We start from the raw sequence: 25275 nt of genomic DNA, 5'->3' as shown, positions 1-25275 counted from the left end.
CATTCGTTTCAGTTGCATCCAATGCTCTATGACTCATTTGGGGTTTTCTTGGCAGAGATACTGGAGTGGTTTGTCACTTCCTTCTTCAGCTCATTTTACAGATGACGAAACTGAGGCAAACAGGGTGAAGTGACTTGCCCAGAGTCACACAGGTAGTAAGTGTCTGAGGTTGGATTTGAACTCAGAAAGATAAGTCTTCCTGACTCCAGGTCTGGCTCTCTGCGCAGTATGGCGCCACCTAGCGCCCTGCTGCTTATGTAACTCATTAAAATTTGCAAAGGGCTTGCCATCTATTGTCTCAATAATATTGAAATACAGTTATCAAACCATTAAAAACTAGTGGTCAGATGCCAGCTTGAGAACCTCTTTTAGAGATTACAAAGTACTTTCCAACAGGATCTCTGAGCCTGGGCATTGCTATTGAAGGTTTATAGAAGAGGAAACTGAGGCTCACTGCTAGTCAGTGCCAGAAGTGGGATCCTGACCCCCAGTGCTACTCCATAACTCTCAGCCTCCTGAGAGGAGGGCAGTGGAGACAACGCGCGGTGGGAGGGGAGGACAGGGGCAGGATTTTTCGATACCCCTACTGAAGTGCCAGGGGGCATCCCCAGATAGAGAGATTTTTCCTTGAAGGACTAGACAGTGAGTTTTAACCCGGGTAGTTCACAGATAGCATTGATTTTAAATTTTTTTGAAAGGATATCACAAACCAACTAAAATGGGCATTTCCATATACGCAGCCATAGTTCAGCAGTTGGCTTTCTCTTTACAGAGATCGTAAGTTCACATAAGAGAGAACACCAGGAACACATCCACATCAGAACTTTCTCACTTGGCTCCAACAAGCTCCTTCCCCAGATCCCTTGCCGGCTAGAATCTTTCTTTCAGTGCCTATACTTTGTCTGTTCTTTGGTCTTTACACCACATGGGGCAACATGGGATCTGTGGAAAGAGCCCCAGGACAAGACAGAAAACCTCAACTCCAGTCCTGGTTCTGGTGGGTGACTTTGGGAAAGTCATTCCCCCTCTCTGGGACTCAGCGTAAAATGAATAAAGTGAGTAAAGTAAAACGAGCAAATCAGATGAGCTGACACCTGAGATGCTGCCCGTTGCCAACTTTTTTTTGATACCTTTCACAAACAAGACAACCTGGAAGTCAGTGTCCCTTGTTTTCGTGTCTGGTGTTTGGTGACAAGGCAGAGTAAGCTAATGCCAACCTGATTACGCTAAAGGGCTGACAGCTGCAGTAAGCCTCCTGCCTGCCCTGGCTGGGCTGCTCCTCCCTAACCACCCCAACCTGGTCCCCATCAGCCAGCTGTTGCCTGGGCCTCCACCCTGCTTCCTCTCAGATCCAAGTGGACCTGCCTGAGGTGGTGTGTGCCGTGGCTGGCTTAACGATAAAATGACAAGGTGAGGGAACACCTCTAGCTCCCCCTTCCCAACCATCTGTGGCTGATCTATCTCCCCATCCCAACACCCCTGCTCCTTCCAGCTGCTGGATAACCTGAATCCAACTGTGCTTTGAAAAGCAGTTCTTAATCCTTTTTGAAGGCTGTGCCCCCATCTGTTATCCCCCGTATGACTTTGTCCTTACATTCCACTGAGGCAAGCCCTTGAGGGCAAGACTGTCACATTTTTGTCTTCATATCCCAGGTGTCAAGCATATAGCAGGGAACAAATTACAATGTGTTGATTAGTTATTGCTGGGTCTTAAGTAAAGATTTTTAACCTGGAGCCTGTGGACTTTTTAATGACTGTTTCAATACGGTAGTTTCCTGCTAATCCTCTGTATTTTATTTTATGTCTTTAAAAACCTGGTTCTGAGAAGCAGTCCATAGACTTGACCAGGCTGCCAGAGGGGTCTGTGATGCCCCTGGTCTGAAGGAAAACAGACAAAATGAAGGACTAGGAGGGAGCCTTCTTATTCCCTCTGAGCTCCCCTCATTGTTTATGATCCGATAAAAACTCTTAGGGAGCCTCACAAGGGTCAAGAGTAAGAATAGATGGAGACACTGGTCTAAAGGAGCAGCAGGAAATGGGGAGACAGGTGTCTATGACATACAGCAGGAGAAGGGTCCTCCGGCTGAGTGAGGGACCTGGAGATGAAAGGGCTGGATTTATATCCTGGGTCTGAGATTTGGGGTAAATTCTGGGCCTGCTGGGCCATGTACGAAAAGAGGGGCTTGGACCAGATGACTCCAAGTTTCCTTGGCTGTTGAGATTACGATCCTCCGGAATTCCAGGGGAACAGGGAAGGGGGCTTTATGTAGTCAGGGGGATCAGAGAAGAGGACTCTCGTCCTACAGGGTCTTCAATGGGAAACCAACTGAACAAAGACACAAACTAGGTAGCCCTCTGAGCCGACTGTCTGAGGCCAGCCTCTTTTCCAGACTGGTACACCCCACTCCCCTTTGGCCAAAGAGTTGGATGGTGGAATGGGTCACCCTCGGAGGAGCTGAATCTGATCAGATGCTAAGAGGGGGAAATGGTAGGTGCACTGTGAGAGAGGAAGGTGCTAAGTGGGGGATGGTGGGAGAGGGTCTTATACTGTTCCAGGTACCGCCATGTTTGTACCAGGAGGGCACAGAAGCTGGCACATGCAATTTGTTATCATTGAGGTTTGGTGATACAGTTTTAGGACTCTGATTAAGAAGGATTTCCGTACAGGAAGGGGACTCTGTTAATGGAAAATTAGAGGAGGCACCAAAAAAAATGTTGTGGCTAGGTAGCAGCTGGATGGGGTCATATCACAGATAAGTCACAGGCAAAGGAAAGGATGGAAGCCTAGCTCTGTGCACTTTGGGGTTGAAGTGGCGAAATTCTATGGGATTGGGACCTCCGAGCGCAGCCTGCCTCAATGTCTAGTCTTTGTCGCTAAGCCTTATTAGGCTCTCCTGAGTTTGAGAATGTATTCTGCTCTCAGGGTCAGAACTAGAGGTTGGCATGCTGGGTGGTAGCCTCCCTAGCATGCAACATTTAAGGGGGGCGTAATGAGGACCATCTTAAAATATTAATGTTTAACAAATAGACATTTTTAATGCTAGAAAGTTGTACTCCATGATACCCAGGTATCTGGTGATGTCTGGTCCTATGTATTGCTGCCCACCTGAGGTTCTGAGCTTTTACAAAAACTTAATTCTGGCAGCTTTATTTTCTAACCTTGCCTGAGAACTCACAAATGTGATTTTTTTTGTCACCATGACACACTGTTGATTATCTGATGTAATCCTAGATTTAAAGGAGTCACCCAACCCAACCCAACTTCCTCATTTTCCATAGGGGGAAATGGAGGCCAGATGGAGTGGCCTACAAGGGACCTCAGAGTCCCCTTCAGTTTTACAAATGGGTAAACTGAGGCCAAACAGGTTAAGGAATTTGCCCAGAAAGTGGCAAAACTGGAATTCAAACTCGGGTCCTTGGACTCCTGTGTCTGCCTCTCCCATACTGCTTGTCCCTTGTTAAATCAGGACACCATCTTTCCCTACTTTTTTCCCAGAAGGATCAAGGACTGAGAGCTGTCAGTGACCATGGGGGCCACTTAGTCCGAGTCCGTCCTTGTTCACTTGGTGAAGCTGAGACCCTGAGAGCTGAAGTGATTTTATCTTTAGTAGCCAAGCCCTTGGCCTTGGAATCCAAATCCCCATTCTTTCACTTTCACCCCATCACCCTTCACGGCCCCTGTGTGTTGCCCTTGGGTCTTAGGTCATGCTTTGTGCCACTGGTCTCTGTCTGGATTGCCATCCTTTGGCTCCATTTTCTTCTCAGCGAAGAGTTAGACCTTTGCCCTATGCCTCCTGGGTGACTAAGGGTGGCTGGCTGTTTATTTATTGTTTAGTGAGATAACTTCAGACCTCTGATACCCTGACCAGGTCCCTCCACAGGAGTCTTGGGGCATTGACATGAGCAGATTCCACATTGTTGATCATGTCTTTAAGAAAGAGTGTGCCCAGTTAGTCATTCATTCCACCAAGATTGACTGATCGCCAGCTAGCGCCCCTTCTCTTCCTTGGGACTGCTTAGAAACCTTGGCAGGGGTCAAGAGAAGGAAGCATCCTCTCAAGAGAAGTGGTGTGGTCTTTTGGATAAAATGCTGGACCTGGAGTCAGGAAGACCCGTGTTTGTGTCTCACCTCAGACACACTGGCTGTGTGACCTTGGGCAAGTCACTTAACCTCTGCCTCAGTTTCCTCACCTATAAAATGAGAGGGTTAGACTCTAGGACCACTAAGATCTCTCTGAGCTCTAATTCTCTGAGCCGATAACCCTTCTGGTTGAGTGGCAGACAATACATGGGGGATGAGTTGTCTTCCCAGGTCAATTTAACCTCAGCTGTTTCCCCTCCCAACAAGGACCATGAAAAGAAATGAGAAATCCCAGATTTGTCCATCATTCAGAGCTTCCAAAAGGTGGCAGCACCGTCCTGGGGAACAAGGCCCAAGTCACCCTGATCATGGAATCAGGAACACTGCCAAGGCCCTTCAGGGGGGGATGGAAGAGCAGCAGCAGCAGCAGCAGGAGCCGTAGCCACATTCCCGTTAGCCTAGAGCCTGGGAAATGAGCCCCCCGGGGTAACTGCTTTTCCTTTTCATGCTGGTCCTGTTTCACCTCCAGCCCATGCATCCATCCATCATAACCTCAAGAGGCTCAGTAAAGACTAAAGTGGTCTGTGTTGGCTTATTGAACATGCCCTGTTTTCCATGCTGCTAATTACTGTGATGGGCTTAGCCACAGAATGATTTATTCTGGGATCTCCCCGAGCCATCTAAAGCAGGCTTCTAGAGGGGCCAGCCTGAGAACTGGGGAGGGGGGGCAGGAACTGAGCTTGTAAACCTCCCAGCAATGACCTGAGGTCATCATGGTGGAGGAAGGCTGTGGTTCTGGGCTGACTGCACCTCGTCCCCAACTTATCACTTGGGGATGTGGAAGGAGCCGAGCACTCCTGGAGAGCAGATCTATGCACGGTTCATGGATTGGAAGGACCTTGGAAGTCATATAGTCTAACCCATCATCTTGAAGATGAGGAAATCATGCCCCAGAGCTGTTGTTACTTGCCTAGGGCAGTACAGGTATGTAAGTCACAGGGAAATGACTTGTTTAAGGTCACATAGTGAGTGGCACAACCAGGACTGGAAGCCAGAAGTTTTCATAAAAGCATTTTTGGAAATTTGAGGTGTGTTTGTTTTTTCATTTGTTCTCAAATAGGTCCACAACAGCTGAAAGGTTTTTGGTAGCCTCTTTTTAAGGCATGTAGAGTTCAGGTGAGCTCCACTGAGTGGTATCACTTCTAAATTCCTAAGAGAAAGCCTTCCAATAATTCCCTGCCATTATTTATGTGCACCCGAGGCAAAGCTTGTCTTTGAATCGGGTTGTCTGTGAAATACAATTTTTCTTTCTCCTCTGCTGTGGGAATTAGAAGGAAATAAGTTTGTAAAATGCCTGGTTGAGGGGAAGAGATGCTGAAGAACGAGCCAAAATCTGGAATTGGATGTGACAGAAGCAGGGGGAGAGGGGTGTAGGGCACCTTCCCAGAAGCCAGCAAAGGGAGGCTCTGCAAAGAACTGGTACATTTGGTTTGGGTTTTTGATCATCATCGCTCTCTTATATTTTAGAACCACCTTCCTTTCCATACATATATACATACATATATATATATATATATATTCCATACATATATACACACACACATACACATACATATATATCCTTCCTCAGCGGCTTCCCAGAAACACAGAGCAAAAATAATGATAATGATAATAAGCAAAATCAACCAAGTGTGAAAGTATATGCAGTATTCTACCTCGGTGGAAAAGTAGGGAGCTTTGTAAAAAAAGAGAGAGAGAAGTATGTTTTTGCAACGTTATAATTATTTTTAAGTGGACCATTTTATTTTTCTTTTTTTTTCAATTAACAAGCATAATTCACTCTCCTTCTCCCCTCCCAGCCAACTGAAAACAAACAAACATAGCCCTCATAACAAATCTGCATAGTCCAGCAAAACAAATGCCCAAATTGGCGGTGTCCAAATAACATCTGTCTCATTCTGCACCTTGAATCCCTCGCCTCTCCGTCAGGAGGTGGGCAGGACGTTTCATCGTCTGTCCTCTGGAGGGCACTGTAATCACACAGCTTTGTTTCTCTTTTTTGGTGTTTTTTTTCCATTTACATTGTGTAGTCATTGTTGTAAGGGGTCGCTAGGTGGCGCCATAGCACACAGATGACTGTGCCTGGAGTCTGGAAGATCTGAATTAAAATGTGACCTTAGATACTTCTTAGCTGTCACCTCACCCCTACTTGCCTCAGTTTCTCATCTGTAAAATGGGGAAACACTGGCGAAGGAGACGTCAAACCACCCTAGTATCTTTGCCAAGAAAACCCCAAACCTCACAGAGAGTCGGACGTGACTGAACAACGAGTGTCTGTGTGTATTGTTTTCCTGGTCCTGCTTCCTTCCTTCCACATCTATCTTCCCGGGCTTCTCTGGATTCTTCAGGTTTGCAGTTTCTTTCAGCAGAGTAACATTCCATGACGCTCCTGTACCATGATTTCTTTGGGCTGACGCATGTGAAATTTTTTTCCCCTGATGTGCCTCCTTACTTGCCGTTGGCCCATCCCTGCCTGTAAGATTGAAGTGATCCCTTTCTGGGTAGGGAAGGACAAGATAATTTATCTGCCCAAGACAACATGAGCTTCCTAAGGACAGGGGCAACTTCTTGTTTTTGTCTCTGTAGCACCTCGTTGGTGTTTGGTAAATGTTTATTAGCTTGGATCATAGTTTGGGGAGCCCTCCACCTCAGTCTCTTTCATGCAGATGCAATCTCCCCAGCCCCTTTCTGTCAACTTTTCCAACATCCACACTGCCCTTCGCAGAGACCAGAACTCTCAGACCGGTCAAATGCACTGAGTCACATGTGCCTCAAGACCTATATGGCTTTTTCACCTTTGTGGAAATTAGGCCTTTCTGGGGATTCATGAGATACTTAAAAAAAAGAACGACATTCTGGCTGTTGTTTGGAAAGCTGGTTTTTCCCTTTAATTTTCAACTGTCTCATATCCTTAATGACAGCTGGGTCCCATTTGCTGCTTTTCATTTACCAGACCATGATTTTTTTTATTAAATTTGATCATTTCAGCTTTGTTTCTGGGGTAAGAAGAGTAAGTTCGGTTTGGAGTCACTGAATGGGATCTAGTCCACCTTGGGCCTGAATGTCATTGAACTCAACAAACATTGTCAAGCATCTACTATGTGCCAAGCACTGTGACTACAGAGCCAAAAATGGGATGGCTCCTGCCATCCAGTCACCCCGCCAGTGATGGAGGTGGCAGCCCTCCGTGTCCCAGGGCAGCCTATCTCACAGATCTCATGGTGAGGTATCAGAGAAACAGGCCTCAGCTGCCTCCTTACAGCCTCCAGTCATGGTTCCTGGTTCTCCCTTCTGGGACCACTTGGTATTCCTCGAGATACTTGAAGACAGCCTCCGTCACATCCTCACTGAGTTTTCTCTTCTATTAAAACTCTTCATATTAAAAATCCCCAGTTTCCCAAAGGATCTTCCTATGGTGTGAGGTCCAGGCTTTTCGCAATGCTGGTTGCCCTCCCCCAGACGCTCTCCAGTTTGTCGGGGTCCTTCTTCAAACATGGCTCCCACCATTGGACCCCGTCTCTAGCTGTGGTCTGAGTGGGCCAGGGTCCAGTGGGGACTATTGCCTCCTTATTTCTGGAAGCTCAGTCTCTTCCTCCAGCTCGAAATTACCTAGAGAACCCGATTGTCCCCCTTGCTGCCAGTATGACCTTGGATAAATTCTGTAAACGCTCAAGCCTTCTGTTCCTTCACTTGCTTGACTTGAGGGTCTCTCTGAGGTTCCTCCTTACAATGCTCTGACCCAGACCCGGGTCTAGGTCTGCAGTATCGCTGGTTTCCCCTCATTTTGTCCTGGATGTGGAGGAGGAGGAGGAATCCATCTGCCTTTCCCCATTCACTTTGTGGAAGTGGAAGATGGATGTCATGCTATCGTCCCCCAGCCTTCTGTTCTTTGGACCATATTAAGTGGGAGTTCAGGAACTTGGCTGGGGACCCAGGGCTTGACTCACATAAGAGCTATTGGGGGCACATGACTGGCTGTTTGAGGGCCAGTTGGTCGTTCTGTGCCTTCCTCCTCCCTTTGGTTCCTTGACATGCCCGAGCCATGCTGAGCAGTAGGATCCCAAGAGCTTTCTCTCAGGCCCCGTCATGCTGACGGGTGGGGAGCGAAATGAAGCCGCCCTGTGCATCCTCGGCTTGCCTGGGAATGCTGAATTGGCCTCACTAAATTTTGGTTTATGTTGTTTCGACTGGATTACCTCCCGTGGAATTGCTAGCGGATAAATTACTGTGGCCATCACAGGCTCCCTCCCAAGTCCCCTTACTCTGTCAAAGGGAAGATTCATAAGGCCATCGGGTGCCGGTGAGACCCTGGGACACTCACGCTCATTTCTCTTTTCCAGGAAGATAAATCTGAAGAGTCCTTTGCTGCAGCAAGTCCTGGAGAGGAAGAATGAGGTCCTGTGCATCTTGACACAAAAGATCGTGACCACTCAAAAGTGTGTCATCTCTGAGCATGTCCAGATAGAAGATAAATGTGGTGGCATGGTGGGCCTCAAGACCAAAAGGGTGAAGGTAATGCCTCAAGTTGGGCCGCTGGAGAGGGAGAGAGTCAGAGGGGGCTGGTGCTGTGTTCTCCCTGGTCCAGAGGGGAGTGGGCTGCCTTCCTGGTGGCCTGGGGCTGGATGATCCCTGGCCAGAGGCACTTGTCTGGATATGAGAGAAACCACATGGGCCCTGTGGGTCTTCAGTTCTGAGTGAGGGGAGGTAGGGAGGCATTGTCATTTAAGGTGTTCTTGGTTACATAGCACCTTCCATGCCAAGAACTCAAAATCCTCGCTTCTTGGCCAGAAAGTGATCGACAAAAGAAACCTTATGTTACCGTGACCAGGTTGGCTGTATGCCCAGGCCAGATAGCCAGCCACCCACCTGGTGTGACTGGAGCAAAACAGGGGAGTTCATGAGCCTGGCCTAAAGTAAGCCTTATGTACCTTGGCCTCCCCAACCCATCCAGTCTGCAGGGGGGCCTGAACAGCCCCAAGACAAGAGTGAGTGAGTGAAACCATGTAGTCCTGGCTCATGGCCTTAGAAGGTATAGCCCACGAGGCTGGGTCCTTCCTAGCATGTGGGCAAGCTGGGAGCGGATGCAGCCCAGGGCCCCTGGGACTGTGGGCTCTAGTCAGGGGGAGGGGCTTAGGGGCCTTCCTGAGGAAAGAAGGAAGTGAAGGACCCAGAATGGTCAGGTGGCCTGGTGTGAGCTCTGGCCAGATCATAGGTGCGAGAAGGAACCTGCCAGAGCTTCTAGGTTTCTGTGTGTGTGTGTATGTGTGTGTGTGTGTGTGTGTGTGTGTCTCTTACACATACACACACACACACACACACACACACGCTCATGCACTCTCTTTTTGTTGTTGGTTTTGGGGGAGTTTGGGGGGGGGCAGGGCAATTGGGGTTAAGTGACTTGCCCAAGGTCACATAGCTAGTACACGTGTCAAGTGTCTGAGGCTGGCTTTGAACTCAGGTCCTCCTGACTCCAGGGCTGGTTGCTTTACTCACTGCCCCACCTCGCTGCCCCTTTATGCACTCTCACACTCAGACACACTCTCAAACACACCCATACTCACTCTCATACACTCCCACACTTTCACCCTCACACTGTGTCTCACACATATGCTCTCTAACTCTTTCTCATTCTGTCTCCCTCTCCCTCTGTCTCTCTCTATCTCTGTCTTTTTCTGTCTCTCTCATACTCTTCCTCCCCTTTATAGGTAAGGAAACTGGAGCCCGGAGATCACTTGCTTAAAGTCACATAGAAGGTAAATGGCAGAGTCAAGATTTGAACCCAGGGCCTCTGACTTTCATGCTGTACTTTTTCTGCTCCAGCATATCATACTACTCCTGACTTTTTTACTTCAGTCACCTCTTGCTGGTCCCATCCCATAATTCACACTCAAGGCCATGTGGCATAGTGGTTAGAGCTGGGCTAGCCTCTTTGGATCCTAGGTCAGAGCTGGGAGGACCCTCAGAGGCCATCAAGCCCAACTCCCTCAATTTACAGATGAGGAAACTGAGGCCGGGGAGGTGTCACGCCTTGGATTTGAACCCAGATGCTGCGTCTCTAGAGTCTGTATTCTTTCTGCCTCTACTCTGGGCTCCCTTTTCTTGTGGATCCTGGTTGTGTGATCCTGGTCCTGTCACGGAGCTTTTTGGTGGTGCCCCAGGGCCCTCTTAGAGATGCTTCTGGTCCAGGGATCAGGAGGCCCAGGCTCCACCTTTCTGTTTTTTTAATGGGAGAAGAAGGCTCAAAATTGGCTGGGTTAAATTGTTTAAACATTCTGTTGTCTAATTAACACCTACAGTTGTTGTTCCCCTATACCCATCCTCCTCCCGTGGATATTATGGAACTTTAGGATATATGTAACAATGACTTGCCCAGGGTCACACAGCCAGTACATATCAGATGTGAGCCTTAAACCCAGATTAGAGAGGCTGCATTTCAGCCATGTCTGACTCTTCATGGCCCCATTTGGGATTTTCTTGGCAAAGATAATAGAGTGGTTTGCCACTTCCTTCTCCAGTTCATTTTACAGATGAGGAAACCGAGGCAAGCCAAGTTAAATGACTTGCCCAGGGTCACACAGTTGATAAATGTTTGAGTCAAAATTTGAACTCTGTGCACTTTGGCGCCACCTAGTGGCTGCATAGAGAGGGACAGCGTACTAGCTTGGAAAGAACAGTGACTTTGGAGTCAGGACTTGCATTCAAATCTCCTCTGATGATTACTGTGTGGTTTCGTCTACATGAGGACAGGCTTCCCACAACTAGAGGTGTTTGAGGAGGGACTGGTAGCTTTGGTGGGTGCTGAGCTCGCCTCAGTGGAGGGATCCCAGCAGAGGCTACAGGTGGGATCAGTGCTTGGGGCACAGGCTGGATGAGGATTCCTCCAGATTCTCATCCATGGCTGGGGACATAAATGCTCCTCTGTTGTCCTCCCGCCTTCTTCCTCTGAGCCCCCAATGACCCTGCAAAGCAGTGTCAGCATTCCCATTTACCACTAAGGGAATGGACAGTCAAATGACTTGGCCAGGGGGCTCGGAAGTGGCTGTCAGGATTTGAACCCAAGTCCTGCCTCCTTGTAACAGTGGTCTTTAGGACTATCTGCCTCAGCTCCCTGGGGGCAGGGGTTGATTTGTTCTTGATTTTTTGGCCCCATCAGTGCCTGGCAAAGAGCCAAGTATAAGTGGGCACTGTGTGAATGTTTGTTGGGTTGTTGGATTCATAAAACTCTATAAAGGTCCCAGTATGGGGGGGCCTTCCTTCCCCTTGTCCCTTTCCCTCCCCCAGCCCTGGAGGCTGTTATTGAAGATCACCAAGCCTGTTACACTTGGCCGGCATTCACCAGCTTGCAGCTTCTCTCCTACGCTTTCTTCTCCCTACAAAGCTGTCAGCTTTGTTTGGGGTGTTCACCCGGGCATTCAAGGCTGTTGCAATAAACCTCACCCGGGGGGCTGGTGCCACCAAATGCCCCCTCATCCCTTCAGGGCCACAGGCATAACTTGGTTTTCCTCTGAGCCTGAAATCTCATTTTTGGTGCCAGCAGGGCTGGCAACTGGAACTTGAGGTGGCTTCCGAGGAGGAAGAAACCCCCTTGCTCCCTGCCCACCCCCTCCCTCTCCCTCAGGTCTCTGTGAGTGAAAATGGGAATGTGATGACAGACTCCAACGTGGTCCTGGAGATCCCGGCATCCACCCCCATCGCCTACAGGGTCCTGGAGCTGTATGTCAAGCGGGACGGCCAGTTTGGTGAGTGGCCTACCTTTCAGGTGGCCTGTGGGCACCTCACTGCAGGTCAACAAATGTTTAATAGGCACCTACTATATATCAAAATTCCATGGTGGGGTACAGATGAAGGAAAAAACAAACAATCTGCAAGGAGTTTACATTCTATTGGAGATGTTACTGTTGAGTCATTCTTCAGTCATGTCCGACTCTTTTGGGGGTGACCTCATGACCTCATTTGGGGTTCTGTTGGCAGAAATACTAGTGTGGTTTTCCATTTCCTTCTTCAGCTCATTTTACAGATGAGGAAACTGAGGCAAACGAGGTGAAGTGACTTGCCCAGGGTCATGCAGCTAGTAAGTGTCTGAGGCCAGATTTGAACTTAGGAAGAGGAGTCTTCTTGACTCCAGGCCAGGTGTTCTGCGCACTATTTCTGGATCCTCAAGACCTACAATTGAATCCTGACTCTGCTGCTAACCAAACCCAACCCATATGTGATAGAATGGGACCGTTCCATTTAAAGGCGCCTTCTACCTCTCAGTCCAAAACTCTTTAAGAGCTGGGAAAGCATCTTATTTTCATTTATCTCTCCCCTCCGACCCCCAGTGCTTGGCATGGTGTCCTGACCACTGTTAATAAATGTCTGTTGAATCCCTTGGAATCAGGAATGGGTCAGATGAGTGCCATGTTCAAGTTGTTACCTTGGGAAGAAGCTCCCTGTTCTCTCTAAGGACCTGTGGCTCACACCATCTCTACACCTTCTCTTCTGGAAGGGAAGGCTATAAATGTTTGTTGAATGACTGAGCTAATATGAGTCCCTTAGGAAAATAAGCCTTCTAACTTTCTCGATATCCATGTCTTCTCTTTTTCTCCCCTCTTCTGACCCCTCTTCCCCCCTTTTCTCTCTTTTTCTTTTCCTTTTACCTCCCTTTCTCCTTCCTCCCCTTCTTCCTCTATCCTAAATAGAATATCTCGCAGTCTGATCACCCTTCTATCTAGCCTTGGGTATTTCCCCAAAACTGGACCCACCCTTGAAGGTTGCTGAGTTGTCTTCATTGGGGCAGTTCAGCTGCAGCATTTCAGAGGCTGCCTGGAACTCCTGGAGTTCCAGCCCTGGGAAGAAAGCACAGCCCTGCTCGGTCCATGCCCTCCCTAGCACCTGCTGTGTCTGTGCGGTGCATGCTGAAGGGGAAAAGTAGAGAGAACCCACCACATTTGTCCTCCCTTTCTTATTGACACCCATCAAGGGGCTTCCCTTTTCTTGGAGAAAGCTTTCCATGGGCATCATCATGGGGTCATAGATGTAGAATAGGACTTCCAAGGCCACTTCATCCAACCCTCTCATTTTACAGATAAAGAAACTGAGACCCAGGAGAGGAAGATATTTGCCCCAGGTCACATAAGTGGCAGGTAACATCAGTGGGAATTGAACCTAGGTCATCTGGTGCCAAATCTAATTTTTTCCACTACCCTAGACTTTCCTTGAAAGACTATTTGCCAAAAAAATCACCTGAAGCTTGGTCACTTACATGAAAAAGCCAATACTTTGACCAATGACAGAGCTGCCCTGGCTGGAAGGCAGTCTGGGGACACTCTGACCTTGTCATTTTATACAGTTGACCTCGAATCCTGGTCCTCCCCAGGGGCTTTTGGGACTTTCCCTGCTTCGTGTGGGGCTGATCTCCTGTTTGCATTTCAATTTCAAGCCTTTCTTTCCCCTTTTCTTTGCAAATAAACTCGTCTTTGTGCTATTGGGAGATGGTTCCCCGGGACTTCTTTCCTTTCCTTCAGCTCCTTTCTCATGCCCTGGACTCAGGAAGGTGGTTCTGCTTTTCGTGTGGGGTCCTTGCTTTCCCATCACTGAATCGCCTGTTTGTCCAGAGTCTTTGTTCGGCGTGACTGGCAGCTGAGTGTTGGCATCCTGTTCTGGGCTTTTTCTGTCTGTGTTCCGAGTCACTCTTGCCATGGAACATTCTGAATAGTTCCACATTCTATAATAATGGTCTTTGGACTGGACTGGACCAGACTGGACCACCAGAGACTAGTCTATCCCCCGCCTCTGGCCAGAGCAAATCCAAGACCATTCTGGGAAAAAGCCGCCTCTCCTTTCCCAAGACCTAAAGCCGAGAGTCCCCTTTGGCATGAGCTCAGAGGTCCCCCGGTTCTTACACTCAGGCATTCTTCCCAAAGTCTCAGCTGGACCACTTTGGCTGCAATCTGACCTCATTCTCAGATGGCCGTTCCTTCATGGAAGTAAACTACCTGCTCCCGACTGCTCAAGGTGTCCCTCTGTGGGACTGGGGATTGTAACAGTCAGAGACACGGGGGTACACTCTGCTGGACCTCTAGCCAGAGATAGCGGGCTCAATCCTGACTCCAGCATCTCCTGACTGGGTGACCCTGCATGAGGAACTGAGCCTCTCAGAGACTCAATCTTCTCATTTATGAAATGAGAATGATAACAGGGACACTGTGCGGATTGAATTACACAATGCATTGAAAAGTACTTTTCAAGCCTTAAATCTCCATAGGAATATTAGCTATTGTGATGATCATTATTATTTTTAGAGAATGCTTAAACATCATTCATGCCATGGTTCTACCTTGGCATTTTACAGATAAGGAAACAAAACTTCTCCTCTCAGAGAGGGTGAGAGATTTGTTCAAGGTCACACGGGATTTCTTAGGTAGGATATGAACTCAAGTCTTCCCGACTCTTTGTTCGATCCTCCTTGGCCATTTCTTTCTGCCATTATGGTGATTTGTGCTTCTATCTTATCTTCCCCTGTTAGATTGTAAGCTCCCTGAGAGCCCAGAAAGGCCCTGTCTGCTTTCATCTTCATATCCCCAAGACCTGGAACTGTGTCCTACAAGTAATAGGGGACTACTCAATGCAGATTGGATTTGTTTATCCAGTGTCTGCTCAGTTTGATTCAGCAAATGTTCGATTGAACACCTGATGTTTTACTGATGTGGAAACTCTGCCCTGGAGAAGGGGGAAGTGACTTGCCCAAGTTTGCCCAGGTTGGTGATCGGCAGTGTAGAATTTGAACAAGGGTTTGGCATTGAAGCAGGGTCTTCTGACAATGAAATGACTTGTCCAAGGTCACACAGCTAGTAATGTGGGTTTCAAAGCCAGGTCTCCCTGTGTCCAGTCCAGCACTCTGCCTACTCAACCTTGGCTCTCAAATAGCCTGTGATTTTTCAGCCCTTGTGCATTTACTGCTACGGGTGGGGGTCTTATCCAGCCCCCTCCCAAGCTGTCGGCTATCTCTTGAGTCCAGGAACTAGAATGAACCTTGTGGTTTCTCCGTCCTCCCCTTGCATCCCCCCACACCTAACAGCCATTGGGGAATCCAGGATCTGCCATTACAAGGACAGGATCCACCCAAGGCTGGGTAGCTGGTCCTAGAGAGCTTTCTGAGGCTGAGAGAATGTAAGATGCCGGCTACTTGCTCATGCTCACGTCTGTGGATAGATCTGAACCAGGCTTTCTGACTTCAGGTTCCCATCCCCTTCTCTGTAGGCAATTGGACAGATGGATGGTTATGGTCAAGAAAAAACTACTGCTACTATTCTGTGCACTTCAGGCAGAGTCTGCCAGAACAAGTCTGTGTTAATTTAACAGTGTTGTGGATCCAGGCATTTCTAGCTGAGGGAGAAAAGTAGCCAAACAGGCATGGCTCCCCCATACCCTGGGACATCTTCATGGTGCCTAGGCAATCTGAGACAATGTTTGTAGGGCTCTTAAGAGGGGGTTAACATTCCAGAAAATGATAGTTACTCAATTTTTAAATAGGACTTGTTTGACCACTCCCTTTATTGATCGACTAGGCTTCCTCCCTAAGATCTGTAGCTTAATCCTTTCTGAATGGAGAAGGGCAGTTGGAGTTCCTTCCATTTCAGCGAGATACCTCCATTTACCTTAACCTTTGTTCTTAATTTCTTACACATTTTCCTAAAGGTCTTTAAGTAATATTTCTTAATAGTTTCAGTTGAGCCAAAAGAGAGGTTTTTAATATGCTTTCACAGCTAGGAAGGGATCTTAGAGATTTTCTTGCCTCCTCATTTTACAGATGGGAAAATTGAGTCCCAGGGAAGGAATCTATCCCTAAGTCATGACATGCTATAAATAGCAGGAGTGAGATTGTAGAAGTGATGTTGTTTGGAGAAAGAGGATAGAATTTGGAGGAAGATGACCCAAGTTTGAATCTTGCTTCTGGTGTGTATGTGCTGTGTGACCTTGGGTTAATCATTCAATTTCTGGGGCTTAGGTTCCTCACCTGTAAAATTAGAAGTTTGACCTGGTGGACCCAGAAGATGCTCCCAGCTCCAGATCTGAGGCTTCTAAGAACCTAGGTCAGGGGTGGGGAACCTGCAGCCTTGAGGAAAATTTCTGTGAAGTTTGGATTCAGTCCAAGAGCCACACTTAGGACCTAAAGGGCTACTGGGGCCTTGAGGCCATAGGTTCCCCACCCTGACCTAGGTCTTTCCATCCAGGGCTCTTTTTCTGCATGTGACTGCCTCAAAGTTGGAGCTTCCTTATTGGAGTACTTGAACCCTGGCCTGAGGAGTGATGTGGGTCAAGAATTTTGTTGCTCATTCGTTTCCATCATGTCTGACTCTTTGTAATCTGCTTTGGGGTTTTCTTGGCAAAGATATTGGAGTGATTTGCCCATTTCCTTCTCCAGCTCATTTTACAGATGAGGAAACTGAGGCAAATAGGATTAAGTGATTTGCCCAGGTCACACAGCTAGTAAGTGCCTGGGGCCATATTTGAACTCAAGATGAGTCTTCCAGGCCTGGCACTCTATCCATTATGGCGCCACCTACCTGCCCCATAGATTTAAAACCAGAGCCCAATTCAATTGAGCAAGCATTTTTAAATTTATACTCTTTATTTATTTATTTGTCTCTGCTATCCCTGCCCTCAAAGAGCTTGCACTATTATGGAAGGGAAGGGCAGGTGGTGCACTGCCTGAATCCTTCCTTGGCTGCTCCTGTCTGATAGCAGCCCACTTTGCCCTTGAGTGATGCCCCCTTCTTTGCTCAGTGGATGCCCATATGGTGGTATCCACACAGGTAGATAGTTTTCTCCCAGCAGGGAAGGAACAGCCAGGAAAAAACTATTTCAGACTATGCCACCCTCCCCCCTTTCTCCTAAGGCACATCCATTAACACTGACCCCACTGTCTGTCTTATCTTATATCTTGTGCCACAGAATTCTGCTTGCTGAAGGAGAAAAAAGGTGGCTTTGAGCAAGAGAGTGCAGATGGCCTCGATCACCTGGATGCTGGGATCTATGGAGAGCAAATCTTCCCCTTCATGCCAGACATTGCGGATGGGACTTCTGAGGCTGCAAAGCTCGTGCCTGCTGAGGGGCCATTAAGCTCCTTAAAACACGGTATCATGAGCAACGTGTGACTTAATTAGTCTCTAAGTTGGCACTCAGTCAGGGGAGTGTCCTTGCCAAATGCTTAATGTGACGTCTCACTTTATTTTTTTTTAATGTTGATGTTTTATTCTGCTCTTTTCAAATGGGAGGGTCTGTCCAGATGGCCTCTGAGGTTCCTTCCTGCTCTCAGTCCCACCTTGGGATCTTGAACAAGCCTCCTAAGGCTTCTTTTGACCTCGGTCTGCTCATCTGTAAAAGGAGAGTCTGCAATGGAATGATCTCTGAAGTCCGTAGATCTATGATTCCAAAATTCTGAGACCCCAAGTCTTGGATTCCTTATGAAGAAAGGATGAAGAGGTTTGGGTTTTTTTTAAATAAAGATGGGAGGCTTTAAAAAAATTTTAAACCACAGAAGCCTTGCTAAGAATAGCTAGTCATCAGCAGGAGTGGCAGCATGGGCTTGTGCATCTGTTTTTCTTACAGTCTTGGCCTCGCTGCCAGCACCAGCACCAGTACCACACTGTCAGCCTCACAGAGCGCCCTTTCAGATCATTTACCACATGGCAGGGAAGGGTCTGGCTGGGTGGATTGGTAGAGGCTGGGCAGCCATTACCAACACATCTTTCACCTCCAGCCTTTTGTATCTGGAGAGGTTTAGGTTGGGGGTGGAGATGGGGCTAGGGAAATGGAACTGGAGATGGGAACTTGGGATCTCAAGATGTTGGTGTCTGAGCCCAATCAGATCGATGAGAAACTGGGAGGTCCTGAAGACCAAAACAGTGAAAGCAAATGCACAACTGCTTGTGGCCAGGAGAATGGTCTGGGGTGGGGACAACAGAGCAGAGGCTGATGGTCTTCCCAACCCTATGTGCTGCTCAAAGTGAAATGGGCTGCTTAGGGAGAGGGACTGCCCGCTCACTGGTGGCCTTCTGGGGAAGGCTGGATGAGCATTCACTGGGGCTATCGGAGTGGGGATTCTTATCCAGGAAAGGCTTAGACTAGAGGGCTGGCTACTGAAGTGCCATCCAACTGGGAGGTTCCGTGATTTAGATTTGAACCAGACACAGTAACAACAGCCTACATGTATATACATACATATGTGTGTGTGTGTGTATCACTTTGTTGTTTAATCGTTTTTCTTAGTCACATCTGACTCTTCATGCCCCCATTTGGGGTTTTCTTGGCAAAGATACTGGAGTGGTTGCCATTTCCTTCTCTAGTTCATTTTACAAATGAGGAAACTGAGGCAAACAGGGTGAAGTGACTTGCCTGAGGTCACAGAGCTAGTAAGTGTCTAAGGCAGGATCGGAAGCTAGGTATTCTGGGAGCTCCATCCACTCTGACATGCCGCCTCCCTTCAAGCGATCTCTCTAAGATGTCATTTAGTCTATCCCCCTTATTTACAGGTGGGAAAGGAAACTGGCTGACAGAGGTGGATGAACATGCCCCAGGTCCCCTGTGCCTAGTACTAAGGGATGGATCAGGTTTAGATTAGCCAATGGATTGTTCTAGATGGCTCCAGACACCCACAGGGCAGTGTTATAAGAAAGCTGACACCCCTTTGGGGCTCTGGGGATTGGTGCTCAGTTTTTGTGGAGAAAATGTCTGCAATTAAGGGAACTGAGTGGAAGGCTGAATTGTAGATGATCTCCCAATCTGGGGGGAGGCTGGTTTCATGGGAGGGCAGTCATTGGGTAGTACGGATTTCCATGGCTACTTAAATGAGGTAACAAGGTATAGTCTCAGCAGTAGGGGAACCACAGTGCCAGCCAGACCTCCCCAGTGCCATCCTTGCAGCCTGATTGTCCTGGGAGGGTGTCCCCTTTCAGAAGCCCAAGAAAGCAGGCAGGCAGAGGATGGACCTGGTGACCTAAGGTCTTACTCTCTTTCAGTTGTCTCCCTCAGCCTGTAGTTCTTTATCTAAAAATAAGAGAGTTGTCTTTGGTGTCCTGAGGTCTGTTCCAGCCTTGGTTCTGAGCTAGGTGCTCTCCTGGGTGCTGAAGATATAAAGACAAACCAAATTGTCTCTGCCCTCAGGGAATGTATGTAGGGTGTCCCCAAAATCTTCATGCTATTTTAAGTTATTAAAGCTAACAAAGCTTAAAACAACATGAAGACTTTGGGAACATGGCTGTATTTAAATGGGGAGATACAACATGTGGCCAAAAAAATACAAAGCATGTGCAAAGTAAATACAAAGTTATATATTTGTGTGTACATAATAAATTGTTATATAGATATATATGTGTGAATATATGTATATACACATATGCATTTTAATAACGATAATAATTAATATTTATATAGTGCTTACGATGTGCCAGGCACTGTGCTAAGTGATCATCTCATTCCATTCTCACAACAAACCTGGGAGGTAGTTGCTGTTAATAGTTGCCCACAAATGAGGAAACTGAGGCAAATAGAACAGCACTTCCCAGAAATCATAAGTAGTTGACCCAATTAATATCCATTTAGTTGCTTCTCACACAAAAAAATAATGAAGCTTTAAGGTCAATGTTGTCTCTTCCTCCGCCCTGTGGGTGGGATCTTCTAGCCTGGCAGAAAGCTGCAGACTTGGAGAGGACCATTTGGCCCAAGTCAGATGTACCCAGTGTGGGAAATGCCGCTGAAGGGAAGGATGACAAGGGGCTGTGGAAAGCCAGAGCCCCTGTTCTCTCCTGGCAGAGGCTGGTGGCAGGCTGGGACCCAGACCACGTGCTCTTGTTGCTTCCACAGGGATGCTGCTCTTGGAGAGGAATTTCCGTCCCTTTGTGGAGCTGTCAGAGCATCACCAAGCAGCTCTGTGTGAAAGCCTCTGGGAAATCCTGTTCGACGATGAATTGGTGGTGGCCCTGGACACCGTGGTAAGCAAAAGGGCCTTCAAGCCTCATGACTTCTTCCACTTTCTCAACCGTGACTGGCATAGAGTAGGGGCTTAGAAAAAAATTTCAACTGAACCAGACTCTGGATACATAACTAGAAAGGAAGTCACAGTTCCCTAATTCATCCTTCTCATTCTGTGTGTGTGTGTGTGTGTGTGTGTACGTGTGTGTACGTACGCATGAGAGAGAAGAGTGAGTGTGTCATACAGGTAGGGAAAGAGAATTAAACCCAAGGCCTCAGTTTCTTCATCTGTAAACCAAGGGGTTTGGACTAGATGATCTCTGAAGTCTTCTAGCTTTAAACATTTCTTTATTTGATCCTTCTCCTTCAAATCCAGGGTCCTTTCCGTACTTCCTTGACACCCCACTTTGGTTACCACTTGACCAGGGGTCAAAGGGCCAGGAGCTATTCATCTTCCTTCCAAAATGATCTATCTGGATATAGAATTGGCTATCCCAACAGGTAGAGGGTTCCTTCTTGGTGAAGGTTTGAAGAAGAAAGTTTTACTGGTCCATTTTGGCTTGTGATTTCTAACACTTGTCATCGTGTTACCTTAGGCGATTCACTCAATCACTGTGGGTCTCACTTTCTGCAGATCTAGAAAGAGAAGATAAGACTGGATGACCGGCAAGGTACCTTCCAGCTCCAAATATCACCCCCACCCCTACCAAACTGTTTTACCTATTACTCCTCATGCCTGACTGCGTCGACCACCTCTACGCCTTTGCACAGTTGTGCCCCATGCCTGGAGGGCCCTATCTTCTTATCTTTCCTTCAGATCTCAGCACACATGTTACCTCCTACTTGAGGTCTTTCCCGATTCCCCCAAGCCATCCGCCCCTGCCCCCAGCTGCCGTTGCTTGTACCTTTTAAAGGCAGCTAGGTGGCACAACAGAGAGGGTGCTGAACTTGGAATGAGGTGGACCTGAGTTCAAATGTGGCCTCAGACACTTCTTAGCTGTGTGACCCTAGCCAAGTCATTTAACCTCTGTTTAACTCAGCTCACTTACCTGTAAAATGAGGTTAACATTAGCACCTACTTCCCAGGGTCGTGAAGGTAAAATGAGATTATATTTCCAAAGCACTTTGCAAGCCATAAAACATTATCTAGTGTTGTTTTCTTTACTTTGTCCACACTTATCTGTGTACATGTTCCCCCTAAGGAATGCAAGGACAGACTTTCATTTCGTTTTTGTCTTTGTATCCTCAGCACCTAGCAGAGGCCTGGCACATAGTAGGTGATGAATGAGCAGTTGTTGGCATATAGTAGGTGATTAATAAGCCATTTTGGCACGTAGTCGGTGATGAATGAATAGTTGTTGGCACTTAGTAGGTGATGAATGAGCAGTTGTTGGCACATAGTGATAAATAAGCATTTGATGATTGATTCTTGTTTTAGGTGCAGGCTGGAATAGAGGGTCCTGAAGGTTCTGACACCATCTCTCTGGTGATTATTGGTCATGCGTATGCTGGGAGCAGGAAGGAAGGAATGAAAAATAATAGTAAGCGTTTACTCAATACCAGAGACAGTGTGTTGTGGCTAGAGAGCTGACCTCAAAACTAGGAAGACCTAGATTTAAGCCCTGCCTTTCATTCATCCTGGCTGTGTGACCCTGGGCAAGCCATTTAGCCCCTTGTTCTCTAGGCAACCTACACCCTAAGCTGTAGAGAAGGTACTGACCTGCACTGATGGAAGGAGTTCCTTCATCTGGGAGTTCCCTGTATCAATGAGTTTCCATCCCAGACCCTATCCTCTATCAGGGGCTAAGCTCTGAGCCTGAAATGATGGACAAGCTGACCCTGACCTTCTGCCCCCGATTCCATGGACAAGCCATTTACCTCTCTAGGCCTCAGTTTTCCTATCTGTGAAATGAAGGGATTGGATTAGATGACCTCTAAGTGTCCTTTCATTGCTAGATCTAGCATTTGCCAGATGCAGCTGTTTACCCCTACATAATTTGGGCTGCCTCTTTCTCTCCTAACTCCTTATTTCTTTAAGCACTAACTATAGACCCCGACAACTGCATGGCTTCGAATGGTGGGCGCAGTGGGGAGAGGTGGGTGGCAGGACCAGGAAGCCCCATTGGTTTTATTGGGAACAAACAGGATAATGGGTGCCAGACCTTGTTCTCTTTCTTAGTTATTCTGCTGGTGAGGTGGCATTCCCGAAGCTCCCCATGTGCCCCCGGCAGAAGCCGGTGGGCCAGCTGCCAAACAACCTCCTCTCTGGCCCCTGGGGATGGCTATCATTCACTTCAGGAGACTGATGGGTGAAAATAAATCAGTCTGATTTTTAATTAACTTTCTCTTTTTCTGCAGAGGTTTCTGGAGCTCTTACTTAATACCTTTCCATTCCTTAAAAAGACTTTCCATGTTTTCTTCTGGTTAAAATCAGACTATGCCAGGGAGTCTGATAACTGTGCCCTCAGCCTGTGGCTGTGGCTATAATAAAGCACCTGGCACCTGGCAGGGCCATAACCTACTCACTCTGGCCCCGAAGCACCAGAGGCAGCCTATCGTGTCTCAACAGCCCAAGTCTTACATCCCCAAATCGCTCTTCTTTAAAAGCGAACTGTCCGGCAGGCTTCCTGCCATTTCCTGCCATCCCTCACAGATGGCCCACTCTGCCCAGTAAAGAGCTTCACCTGCCCTGACTCATGATGAAAAGAGAAAATGGGTGGGGAAACCTTAATGTGGAGAGGCTAGGACCCCCTGCCCCCCCCGCCCCAAGAATGGAAGTCTCCTTTCCAGCGAGCGTTTATTAAGGGCCCGTTAGAGACACAAAAACAAAAAGCAGCTTCGATTCTCTTGAGGGTGGGGGGAAATTCAGCCCATGAACCAGAGGATCTTAGCCCTTGAGCTGGACAACCTGGAGGGTTTCAGGGGGTCATTTTGCAGATGATAAGTACCCAGATGAAAACTGGGTCTAGCCCTGTGATTTCACTGGTAGTGGGAATTTCCAGGTGAGGAAACTCCTTCTTTCAGTGCAGGTTGGTACCTTCTCTGTCACTGGGAAACTCATCCAAAGCCCTGAGAGTTTACAGATCAGTCTGTGTCCAAGGCAGGACCTGACCCTGGGCTTCCTGGCATTGAGGATAGCTCTCTCCATTATGCGCCACCTCTCTATGAATGCAGAGAAGTGTTTGCAAAATATTTAAATACAAAACAATTTTAGGGGGAAGAGCATTAACAACTGGGAGAATCACAGAAGGCTTCTTGGAGGAGATGGCACCTGAGCCAAGCCTTGAGGCAGAAGTGAAGTACAGGAGAATTTCTGGCCTGGGGAATGGCCTGTTTGAAAATGTCCACAGGCCGGAAATGGAATGTTGTGGACAGGGAGCAGGAAGAGGGTAGTTGGACTGCAATGCATAGTGGGCATGACAGAGGTGGTATGCACTAATCCATTAATGAATAAATGTGACTGAGGTCTGGATTTGAGGGGATTCTGACCAGCTTTCACCACCCCCTTTTGGTTAGTCATTCTCCTGAGGAACTGATTAGCTGGGTTCAGATGCCCCATCAGGGTCCTGTTGCTGAAACCAGTTAGGGCTGTGAGCTTTAGACTCAAAGGCAAAATACTCTCCTGTTTTCTCTCACCTGCCTTTGTCCGTTCATTCGGAAGGTTCTGCAGCCCTACTTCTTTTGGGTTTCTTTCTTGTTCTGCATCTTCCTTATAGAAAATTAATCACCCCTCCCCTTCTTTTCTTAGATTCATCAATTTGATGATGCTCGTGGGAAGTTTTTTTTTAAACCTACAATTTCCACAAAGGAAACTTTCTTCCCAGTGTTTGATTATTTAAAAAGTCAGAATCTTTAAAATATTCATGTTGTATGTGTTTTTATAGAGGGGTGTGTGTGTGTGTGTGTGTGTGTATGAAGTGAGGAGCACGGAATGAGCCCATCCCTAATATTTCTTAGCTCTCAAAAGCTGCCAGTCTCCTAGTCCCGATTCCAGTCCAGAATTGTCTGGCTTGCATTTGAAATGAACAAGCATCTGGTTGCCAGCATATCTCCCATCCTGCCTTCCTTCAACCCGTAGCTTGATGACATCTTTACGGGCGGAAGCCCGCAGCTGACGACACTCACAGAGCTGAGCCATCTTCAGCAACGGCAGCTCGCTACCTTCCTGAAGCTGGCAGGACTCCAAGTGCGGAAGGATCTGCTGGTGTGGCGGGACACTCAGAGCAGTCAGGAGCTGCTGTCCACCATCCACTTCTTTATCAGTGCTCTGGCAGGTATGGGAAAGAGAAAAGAAGTCGTGCCCATGCCCTTTGCCTAGAAAACTGAGTTTCAGTCTGTGGGAGAGTTGGAATGCACAGATTACAGGGGCAAGAGATCATAGATTTATCATAGAATTTGAGGGTTGGAAGGCAAGTCAGTGGTTGACTGGTCTAACCCATATGTGAAAGGAATCCATCCCTCTATTATATCCAATGAGATTAGAGTGAGAAAGGACACTGAAGGTTCCTCCATTTTACAGATGAGGGAAACTGTGGTCCAGTAATATATGACTTATCTAAGATCACACAGCAGTAAGAGACAGCTGGGATTTGAACTCAGGTACTTCAAATCTCTTTCCATGAAACTTTGTAGTCATAGATTTACAACTGGAAGGGACTCTGCAGGCCTTTACAGATGAGGAACCAGAAGTTTAGGGTCGTATAATAATTTGTCCAAGTAGGTAGTAAATAGTAGGGTATGAATTTGAACGAAAGGTCCTAGCTAGTCCATTCTTGGACAGCTGTCATTATTCAGCAGTTTTTTCTGGATGTGAAGCCTAAATCTGCCTCTCTACTCTCACCCACTGCTGGTGGGTCTATTCATTAGAACAGAGGAAGGCTGTCTCCTCTCTTCCTCCTAAGGATGTATCTCCATCCCTTCCCACAGTGAAAAAAAGCCAGCTCCCTGTAGCCACACCTTAATGTCATCCCATGCCAAAACAGGAAATGATTCTGAGCCATCCTGAGGAGTCTCTCTTTGATAAGGGCCATCAGGGACCCCAGGAGCTGGGAGAATTGAGCTATGCTACCTGGTTGAGGACTCCTCCCTCCTGTAGTCATTTAAGCTGCTGGTACCTCAGGTGGAGGAGGACACACCTTGTTCATCCAGCCACCTGTCACCAAGGGAGCCTTGAGGAAGAG

At 47.6% G+C, this 25275-nt stretch overlaps 1 protein-coding gene across 1 annotated transcript in view; it reads left to right on the top strand.

Annotated features, from left to right (window-relative positions):
• GSDME (gasdermin E) overlaps nucleotides 1–25275 on the top strand; it is a 52993-nt gene that overhangs the window by 16550 nt on the left and 11168 nt on the right. Inside the window, exons 4-8 of the mRNA XM_036759221.1 lie at nucleotides 8482–8653; nucleotides 11760–11880; nucleotides 17078–17260; nucleotides 19988–20115; nucleotides 24174–24369. Coding sequence (XP_036615116.1) covers nucleotides 8482–8653; nucleotides 11760–11880; nucleotides 17078–17260; nucleotides 19988–20115; nucleotides 24174–24369 — 800 coding nt within the window. The remainder of the gene's footprint in view (nucleotides 1–8481; nucleotides 8654–11759; nucleotides 11881–17077; nucleotides 17261–19987; nucleotides 20116–24173; nucleotides 24370–25275) is intronic.

The sequence above is a fragment of the Trichosurus vulpecula genome, chromosome 5 (genome assembly GCF_011100635.1).
Source record: "Trichosurus vulpecula isolate mTriVul1 chromosome 5, mTriVul1.pri, whole genome shotgun sequence".
NCBI classification, from domain to species: domain Eukaryota; kingdom Metazoa; phylum Chordata; class Mammalia; order Diprotodontia; family Phalangeridae; genus Trichosurus; species Trichosurus vulpecula.
Note: the sequence above shows the minus strand (reverse complement) of the source record. Positions and strands in the feature narration are given on the sequence as shown.